The sequence below is a fragment of the Quercus robur genome, chromosome 3, assembly GCF_932294415.1.
Source record: "Quercus robur chromosome 3, dhQueRobu3.1, whole genome shotgun sequence".
NCBI lineage: Eukaryota > Viridiplantae > Streptophyta > Magnoliopsida > Fagales > Fagaceae > Quercus > Quercus robur.
In genome coordinates, this window is record NC_065536.1 from 24,163,435 (window position 1) to 24,174,071 (window position 10,637).

The following is a 10,637-nucleotide window of genomic DNA, read 5'->3' on the forward strand; positions in this document are numbered from 1 at the left end:
CTTCCTATCTAGTGAATAATGGTGATTTTGGCAAATTTCTAGAAAGACCTTTCTCACAATAAAAATGTCTTCTAGCTTTAGGTCACCCTCTTAAGTATCTCTTGATGGAGCCAACTAGCATCAATAGTAAGTGCATAAAGTCTCTCATGAGCCCTGTGCTTTTGTTTTGCTCTATTTTCTTATGTTGAAGGTGTTGGTGTAGTCCAAACACCTTCTAAGCCTCATCAAGCTGGAGATTAGTTGCAATGTCAAGGTCTCAAGCAATGGAAACTTATAAGTTTTTGAAACTCTTGCGCCGTCATGTCGGATACTAAAACTTAACTACAGATTATTACAGGCAATCACATCCAAGTTCCCCATCCTGCTTGTATATACTGCTTGATTTGAGCTTCATTAGTAATTGTAATATTTATCGCATAGCGTTTTGATGTGGTTTCTTGTGGCCAATTCAATCCGCTCTTCAAAAATCCAAATGAGCCCATTTGTGAGACAATTGCCACCCATAACTGGAAGTGTTTGTCGAAAAGTTTGAGCAACTTGTTTCGAAACTACAAACCAATCATTAATTCCCAGGAATTCATGAAAATGTACGATTGTTCTTTTGATTTTTATTAATTCTTTAGTTGATCGAAGAATATTTATGTGATTGTTTTAGACAACTAATATCATATTTTTAAATACTGATTTTTTTTATAATACAATAGAATTTAAATTCTAAATATATTTAGACAAAGTAAATGTGAACTCATAATAATTTTAATTCTGGTGAATTTAAACATTCGAAACAAAATTATAACTCTCAATATTGGGAATTCTCAACAACCAACCAAATACTTGGAAGTTGGAATGTGTCTTTCAAACAATGTTCTTCCTAACAATGGCATGAGTTTTGATCAGTGTGGAAGCGACATGAGACGTTAAACTTCTGCAAAGATTTAATTTACAGCCAGTTCACACATTAAGCGCTCCATTCTTCTTGCTGCTCTAGCTCATTCTATGAACAAATTAGTTGAATGTCTAGTACTATAAAATCTTCAATAGTGGTGCCTCTATAGAGGGGATTGTTAGAATCTACTACACAAAAAAATAATAATAAAAAAATCCATAAAAAAAAATATAGAACACAAAACGAAGCAAAAAACAACAAAGAAAAAACAGCAGAAAGTTCCACCAGTCTTGAATTGTCCAACATCATTATATTCACATAATCCTACAACAACTTAAATGAAGAGAGAGAAAAAGGCACAGAAAGCTCCTTAAGACAGATTTGCTTTGTCACTCTAATTACCACCATCAGATACACAATTCACTTGTGCAACACACTCTTCTTTGAAAGCTTTGGTTTCTTTTGAGAATGGTTCTGTCAAGAGAGCAATGAACTCCACATTAGTTGGTACTGCACGTAAGCAAGCAAGCAAGAAAGAAAACTCAAACCACGCAATGCACAAGTGAGAACAGTACCTTTTGTCTTTCCAACGCATCCTGGTCTGTCCTCTCCTTCCAATTGCTCTTACGTAGTTTGATTGGCCGATTTCCAACATATTTACCTGATATCAAGAAATCATTTGACCTTAAATACAGCAATTCTTATAGATATTTAGTCATAATCTAATATTTGTATGGTAACCATAGTCTTATTCTACTTTCACATCACTAAGTCTTATCCAACTATCACATATCTAAGCAAGAATAACTTTAGTCAATTCCATACAGATTTTGAGTAATTATTCTTGAAATTTCTGTTGCATTTCATGCGTCAGAAACAATCACATATTTAATGGTGTTAAGGTCTCAGTTATTAAGCTAAAATCCTTGTACTTGAGATCGTTGTTTGAATCCTCAGAAAAGTGATCTGCAATATATATATATATATATATTTTTTTTTTGGTAAACAAAAAATGGGTAGAGGGGGGAGACCAATGAGACTTCCCTACCTGGGCGTAACCATAGTAGCACCCTACTCACTCCTAGGCGAGACCCCATACTCCCGGTCTGTGAGAAACTCCCTTATTATTTTTTGGACCATTTGGGATGGAGATAGGATATATGGAGCACTAACACACACCTGGTTGTTGAGGCTCAAACCCAAGTCCTGATACTTATTGGCCCAGTATCTAACCAGCTAGGCCACCCGAATGTTGGTAATATGCAATATGTTATAAACATTAAAGCCTCCCTTTTTTAGAATGTAATTCTTTTAGGAGAATTTTGTGTAAGCATCATGCATACAAGATGTAGTTGCTTCATCTCAATGAAGGGTCCAGCTCCCCTCCCATTTAGAATCCTCACGTTTTCTCGAGTTTTTGTCTAGATGACTGACATGTGGCAAACGACACATCAAAAGGTTAAAAAAACACCACATTAACTACGAATTTTCTCTCAATTTTTGGGTATTTCATTCTCTCTTTGTTTCCTTCTCTCTCTTTGCCCCTCTCTCCAACATCGTCAGTCTCCTGAGAATCAAAGGCCCCTAGATCATAACTCTCTGGAAAAAAGGGGTAAAAGTGGGACAATAGATGAGGAAATCAAAGAAGAATAAAAGATCTTTCTGCCAAAAGCCAAGGAAGCTCTATTGAGCAAGGTGGGTGTGCAGGACCTGCAGGTTATTGTCCTCTGTTTGTAAAGCCATTTTCATTTTACTCGTTAAAAAATCACCTGTTCAATCTCGATCTTGTTTTTAATTTAATTTATTTTGTTTTATCCTTTTTTTTTCTATTGTTTTGAGCAGTTGTTTGGCCGCATAATTTACTATATATTTCTTGTTGATTTGGGCTTATTGAAGACCCAACACGTTATCACCAAATGGCCAAATCTATTCGATGTCAAAAACTTCAATTGATTTTTATCACCTCCACGGTTTTCTTTTCTCAGGTTCAGTTGTATATTGAGATTGAAAAGAAAGCAAACTTGGGTTTTGTCATCCAAAAAAAAATCAGACTTGGGTTTTCTCTTAGCTTTCAGAATTCACTTTTACCCAAGTTCTAATCTTGATGCCTCTGATGTTCAGGTGGCAGTGATAATGTTGGAGAGATTGCTAGAAAGAGGTAGAGAGAAGGAAAGAAAGAGAGAATGAAAGACCCAAAACTTGAGAGAAAATTCATAGTTGACGTGATGTTTTTTTTAACCTTTGGATGTGTCATTTGCCACATGTCAGTCATCTAGATAAAAAAAGGAGAAAGCATGAGGATTCTAAATGGGAGGGGAGCCAGATCCCTCCATAAAAGCTTAATATCCATCAAAAGATTAGAATAATGAAAACATTGACATTGACCATAGAGAGTAATGATCCTAAACCACCTCGAATTGAAAAGATTAGAATGTTAAAATTTATTTTTGACACCAGTCATCCATAATGAATATAAAAGCAAGTTTACCACTTGGAGGAAAAGATAATCATGTGAACATGATATTATCCCACACCTCACAGAAGACCACTATGCTATCCCCTATGTTAAGGGTTTGTCTTATTAAGAACAGCTTATGCATAGTAATACCGATACAATCAAGAGTACATCTATTAATAAAAAAATGACTTACCATTCATTTCTTTAAGTGCTGCAGCAAGGTCAGCAGGGTTGGCAAAGCTAACAAATCCATAGCCCTTGGTCTTGCCAGTCCTCTTATCTCTGACAACCTGGAGATCATGGAATATATTAATTTGAGCTCATTTCACTTCAAAAGCATATGAAAAGGACAAGCAGAAAAGAGATTATAAGAAACAGACTGAGCAGACCCATAGAAAGACACAAGAAGTAATGCACATGCAAAACAAATCAAAGCCTAATTAGTATAAACAAATCATCACATCCCCCTCCCCCAACCCCCCAAGGGGCAAAAGAAAATTAAATCACAGTCAAAGTACCACAATGAATTGCATTACTACATATTGCAAGTAGTATTTTGTAAAGTATAAGTACACCTTAAGCTACAAAATATTCCAATCAACTCCATAATTTAAGAATAATTTATAAGTTCCTTCACACCATCCAAATTATTGCTTAACTTTACAAATTAATAGGTAGATTAGTCTCAAATTAGGATGTTAGTTGTATAATTTTAATAGTTGAGGGTGCTAGCCCCCATATGTTAGGGTGGATAGCTGACCACTAATCTTTTAAATTGAATGTTGATTTGAACAGTATGGTGGACATTACATTACAAATTAATTTCGAACTATGGTGTTTATGAATAAAATAATTATAGTTTAGAGTGCATATTGCAGTTGCCCCTATGGTTTAAGGTTAATAGATATAACTAACCCCTTTTTACTTACAAATTCTTCTTTGTTTGGTAAACTACCTTTCTTAACCCTAAAATAATCTATACCCAGATACAACCACCATAGCAGAAATAGATAAATTGCCTCCATCTAGTCATATGTAATAGTTGACATATGTAATTGATTGACCCACGCAAATTAATTCACAAAATAATCACTTGGAATTTTATGAGGGTTACACTTTTAGAGCTATTAAGGTTGCAACTAAAAAATGCATAACAAAAAATAAAGGGGCATCCTTCATAAATTTTTATTCCCTTTTTCTCCCTTATATACGTAAGATATATAGTAGGCCCCATAGTCACAGCCATCTTCCAAATTAGCATGTTGACATTGTCAAGACCATAATATTAATCAAGACGCTCTCTGAATTCAACAAGTGCACAACCCATTTATTTATTTAAGTTCAAAAGTAACAGCTAATCCTTTATGCCTTTTCCCCTCCCTGAACCACCCAACACCCCTGCCCATGACAAAGAAAGAATGCCATACGGCCAAATATTTATTTCATTAGGCCCAATGCATGGTCATCTTTCCACTTGCCACCCATGGTTTGAAGGCGATCAAGTGGACTTTAGCTCCAGTCATCACTTCAACAGGAAATTCAAGAGCATATATCAAAGGGGCCTAGAATATAAAATCACATAAAACTTGAGGGGCCATCTACAGATCCTTGCTATTCTTGACAAAAAAAATTATTAGAAAATTACACATGCAACCCATGGGTCTTGCACCCACGACCTTACCCTCCATTGCATTAACATGGGAGGAGGAAATGCCATTTGAGCCAGAGCTCATTGGCACTACTCCTGACAAAAAATTGGAAGATTGTCATATTCTAAATGTTAAAGACGCCTAAGGTTCCAAAAATAATGAAAAAACAAAACCCACCTCAAGAGCTTAATGGGTTCACTAACCTGACTACAACTCATTCAAATTGACCCAACCCTGCTATAACTCAAGCTATTCCATAAGTCAGGTCAAATTTAAAGAACTCAAGCTCCACATGACGATTCCAGCTGTCCATATCCCAGAGGCTAGGTTGTCAAGCAGACAAATTCCAAATTAATTTCACATGTAAACAATCTTATATATCATTGGTGTGTTGTGTTATTCAGATAAGGGAAAGAAAAATACAAAATGATCCCACTGCATAGCGAAATGTTAGGTTCTTAGCAGCAGCTGTTGAGCAGAACTTTCCAATTTCAAACAGACCCCCTGGGCCAGTACTCTCAATTTAGTGTTATTGACCCTTGAGATTTGATAAATTACAAAACAGACCTCATTGCATTTCTGTCAACTATGTGAAAGAATAAGCATGTGCCATCCACTGGACTATGTTTTTTTTTTTTTTTTTATTATTGAAATTTAATAATAAAAAAGTTTTAAACTCTAATAAAATCATTTTAAAATAAAATTTGATGTAACCTTTCTCTTAATATTGAATTAAAAACAAAAACCTATTTGGTTAATGAGAAAACAAAGGAAAATGAAGAGAATGTTGTGCAGGAAACAAAATGCTCAGCAAACCTCAACCCATCAAAAATATACAAACCCATACTGCCTGATTGCCACCTTCTTTTCAGTAAAATAAAAGGATAAATTCAACCAAAAATCCAAATAGGATTCACCAGTTTGTTCATGAAAATGAAAACTATGATTTCCATTCATTTTCTGACATTATTGCAGCAACCAAACACATCCCAGCCCCTATTTTAAAACCAAAAAGAAAAAGAAAATTAGCTAATTAAAACAAAAAATTCTGCTCTCAATTGAATCCAACAAAACCCCAAAGCAATCAATCACAAACCTAAAACAAAAAAATCAAAAACCTTTAACCAAAAGAATTACAAAGATTAAAGAAACATCATGGAGAGAGAGAGAGAGAGAGAGGCCTGTTTGTAATTTTGCTTTCATTCTCTTTCCTTCTAGGAATAGTAGTAATTGACGAAAAAATTTAGAGCAGTCAGTGAATTTGGAGCGGACAGTGCAGCCTGGGGTGAGAGAGGACTAAAGGAGATTGCTTGGGTTTATTTCTTATATGGGATATGAAAGAAAATAGTAATAATAATTTATTTTAAAATGATTTTATTTTTTATCAAATTTTAATCTGAGATGGAAAGGAATATATAAAAACTTCATCACATCAATGGCACATGCTTGATTTCCATCCACATCGTTAGTCAAAATGTAACAGTGAGTTTGATTTTGTCATTTCTCAAATTCAAGGGTCTATAACACTAAATTGAGAGTACAAAGGGGTCTTTTTGCAACTTGGTCCAAACCCCAGGGGGTCTTTTTGCATTTTACCCTTTAGATAACAAACAACACTAGATAGGATAAACTGCTTCATTAATTTGCAACTTACAAGCTACTCAAGGTTAAATGTCTAACTGGAATGTAAATTGCAGACAAGACCTACCTTATGCTCTGTGTGCTTCAAACAAAAATCTGAAGAGGAAATGCAAAATGTTCACACCAAGCAAACATAGGCCAATAATAAAAGAATAGAAGATATAGAATGACATAGAACTTACTTTAGCCATGTTAAAGGTAGGGAATCGTGAAAATGCTTTCGAAAGGACATCATCATTCACCTCATTACCAAGATCACCACAAAAGAGGCGATAATCATCTGCAAAATGCCAACACAGCTAAATGACATGAGAGATTCATCCAGCCAAAAAAAATAGGAGCAACTAATATCAACATAACAATTATGTGAGTAAATACATGTTTAAAACATACATACATTCATACATATATATATATATATATATAGCTTTTAAGGGCCAGGATAGGGTTGTTATTTCCTTAGAGAGGAAACCATGGCAAGCCAAATCATGTTAAACAACCATCTAACTCCTTAGAAAAGACAGTTCAAACACCTAAAATAAATAAATAAATAAAAAGGGGGCAGGGGTCCTAATCTAAGAATGCATAAAGGATCAGACTTATCCAAAGTTCAGCTGAAACCAATCATCAGTACATATTTGGACAATGTACAATCAGAAAGCTCATTAGGAGTTACTTCTCAGATTGTTTATCCATGTACTAGTTCGTTTTACAAGAAGTAAATTTTTTAAGTGAACTGGATTGATAGTATCATCTAGAAATGATTATACTATGAGCAAATTTCTTTTCATTGAGGGCCTACTTTTGGATGATTTCCACTTCTTTTCCATTTCTCAGATTATTTGTACTGCCCACATTAAAGTGCCTTTTGGGGTAGAATTACACTACACATACTTTGGCATTACTCTATTTGGATCTTTTTGCCATGACAAATTATTTTCTATCACCAAAACTACAAGTTGAAATGGGTAATGAAGCCATTATTTTGAACAATAAAAGCTGGATTTTCCATTTGCTCTTCATGTCATTCTATGCTGTATAACTGAGCACACTTTACCAAACAATCCAACAGAGAAAAAATTAAAAATAAAATAAAAAATTACTTGGTCGTGACAATTTTATAAGTTGGCATGCTTGCTAAGGGCCTGTTTACCATTCAGTTTATTCAGCTTATTTGGCTTATGTATACCATTTTCAAGATTTGTTTATATTGTTTTTTTAATAAGTAGATACAGTTTAACTTTTCCCAGCTTATTTTTTAAGCTAAATAAACAAATGAAAATAAGTCATCCCAAATGAGCACTAGTATATCAATTAATTGAACAACACATAGTGAATAAGAGAAGGGCGAAATAATTCATACTTTCTGGCCAATCTGCTAGTGTCGGGTCCTCCCAAGCTTGGCCAGCAGCTTTGCGAGGAACTGCTTTCTTCTTAGTTTCTGCTTTGTGCTCAATCTCACTGCTTGCAAGGGCAGCCTTTACGCTCTCAAGTGCTTCTGGTGTAATTGTTTGTGCATCCCTTTGAAACAGTTGTTGGGCCTGTTCAAATACAGCACTTTTAATTTTACAAATATAATATTAATTTATAAAGTAAAGAAAAAACAAAGATCAGAAACCTTTTAATTTGATTTTGGGTAGAAATAAACTCAAAGACCCATCCGCAGGATTTAATTATCCTTTTCTTTTGGTTACAGACAGATCGGTGCTCTTCCCAACCATTAAAAAAAATTGATTTCATGTCACACAAGAAAAAAAGCTACAATATATACATCAAATATAACTAAAATGTTTTTGAAAAAATTGTAGTAAAGACTGTAATTCAAAAATCATTGATGTTTAGTTTTTGTACTTCCCTTTTTATTTTGTAGATAAATTTTCTTCTTATCTCCCGTTTTTACCATCCATTAAAATTTAACTAATAAAACCCCAAAAATTGCTTAAGATTAGAGGCATGACTAGGCAGTTTCTTTGTTATGAAGTAGGGGATGGCAGAAACATTTTCTTATGGCAGGATAGATGCATCCAGAAGGGGTCTTGATCCAAGTTTATGAGAGTAGAGTGGTGTATAATGAAGCAAAGCTAAAAACAGTCTTGAAGAATAAAAGTGGAGCTGGAAGCTAGCAAGGTCTAATGATCGCAGTCAGATAAGGCTATCTGGTCAGCTTCCCCAATTGGAGTTTCAATTGTGCCACAACTTTGGGCTAAAATAAGAAACAAAAAGAGAAGTCTGAAATGCAATTCCCGACCATAGTTTTATTGGTTGGCTAGCTTTGAAAGACAGATTGTCAACAAAATCCAGGCAAGTGCAATGGGGTCTAAGTGAGGACAGCAATTACACATTCCGCAAAAGATTTATGGAGAGCAGGAACCATTTGTTCTTTGAATGCTCCTTCTCAAAGGAGAATCTAGAAGCATGTAATGTGCCCCCCCGCCCCCCCAGGGTGCCTCAGCGGTAAGGGAAAGTGTTTGGACTAACTGTAAACCCAGAAGTCTCTGGCTTGACACCTAGCTGAAGATTTAACCAATGCTTGCTCAGTGGGGGTGTGTAGGCATCAAGGCCCCTCAAGGGTGGTCCCACTGGCCCATACCTTGGGGGGATTCCTCGTTATCAAAAACAAAAAATAAATTTAGAAGCATGCAATGGCTCTTTGCCTAGTGACTGGAATTCCCACAAATTGGGAGGACATGGTCTGCTGGGGACATTAGCAACCCAAAAGGAACAAACCTAAGAGCCTCTCTCTGTAAGTTAGCTAGTTTGTGTATAGAAAGTTATATTAGAATCAAAGAAGGTTTAGTTGGAGGTTAGAGCTAGCACTCTCATGTTCTATTAGTTGTTGCACCTTGCTTCCTTGTGTTTATAGAAGGCCAGCACTGTGTAAAAGTTGTTTCTTTTGTTTCAATGAAATTCTGAATTATCAAAAATAAATAAAAATACTGCAACCAAACCAACTAAAATCCATCAATCCTCAAAAACCCACATGCCAAACCCAACAAAAACCACTAAACTAAACAAGTTAACCAAAACCCATGTCACCCAAATAAAAAAAATCCCTCAAATCATTCACATAGCATATATATTAATTCCCAGAACCCACATAGAAATTGACCCAGAAAACCAGATTTAGAGATAGCCTAACACCAAAACTAAACCAATTAACCAAAACCCATGTCACATACAAATACATAAATACATATAATCTATATATATACCTGGTGGTATTGAGGGAGGGAGTAAACGGGAGCGGCGGCGGGGGCCGCGGGGTAGACGACAGGGGGAGGAGTGGGGCCGACGTAGGGAGCGGGGTACTGAGACGGAGTGGTTACGGCGGCGGCAGCGGCGGCGGAGTGCTGTAGGTGAAAGGGAGTTGGAAAGTAGGAGGAGGAGGCGGCGGCGGCGGCGTTGGTGTAAGTGAATTGAGAGGAAGAGGAGCCGGGTGGGATTGACATGATTCTGTAAACAGCGTCGGATTTAATCAAATCAAGCTCCAGTTACAAGGTATGCACTCTGACTCTGTGGTCGTTTCGAGTTTCAGATGGAGAGTGAGAGAGAGAGAGAGAAGTGAGGTGGAGATTTCAAACCCGTTTCGAAATTTCCAGAATTCTCATAGAGGGGATTGGAAACTTTGCCTGTCGCTTTTGGCGATTGAGATTCTTGCGTAGTTTTAGTCACGCAACTTTTTTAAGTAATAATGTAATAATATTCCTTTTTTTTTTTTTTGGTAAGATGTAATAATATTCCTTGTTTAAATTAAACATATAAATAGTTTTATAACTAGTTGCCTAAAACTATTAAATGTAAGTTATAAAAAATAATGTCATGCACTTTTACCAAAAAAAAAAATCAAAGAGATCGTACAACTAATTTTTGGATAATTTCGATGGTCATTGGCTACTCGAAATATTAAAATCACTATAATGAAGAAAAAAAATCAAATTTAATAATTATTAACAAATTAAAAGAAATTAACAATTATTAATCAAAGTTGCTATGGATGGTAGTT

The 10,637-nt window shown here is 35.5% G+C and overlaps 1 protein-coding gene across 1 annotated transcript; it reads right to left on the reverse strand.

Annotated features, from left to right (window-relative positions):
* Window positions 1-1,005: 1,005 nt before the first annotated feature.
* LOC126717550 (uncharacterized) lies at window positions 1,006-10,322 on the reverse strand. The gene is made up of 6 exons (XM_050419355.1): window positions 9,847-10,322; window positions 7,998-8,175; window positions 6,817-6,914; window positions 3,538-3,634; window positions 1,462-1,547; window positions 1,006-1,360 (listed from the first exon to the last, which is right to left on the reverse strand). Exons 1-6 carry the CDS (start codon window positions 10,081-10,083, stop codon window positions 1,307-1,309), a joined length of 750 nt encoding a protein of 249 aa, XP_050275312.1. The 5' UTR covers window positions 10,084-10,322; the 3' UTR covers window positions 1,006-1,306.
* Window positions 10,323-10,637: the final 315 nt, after the last annotated feature.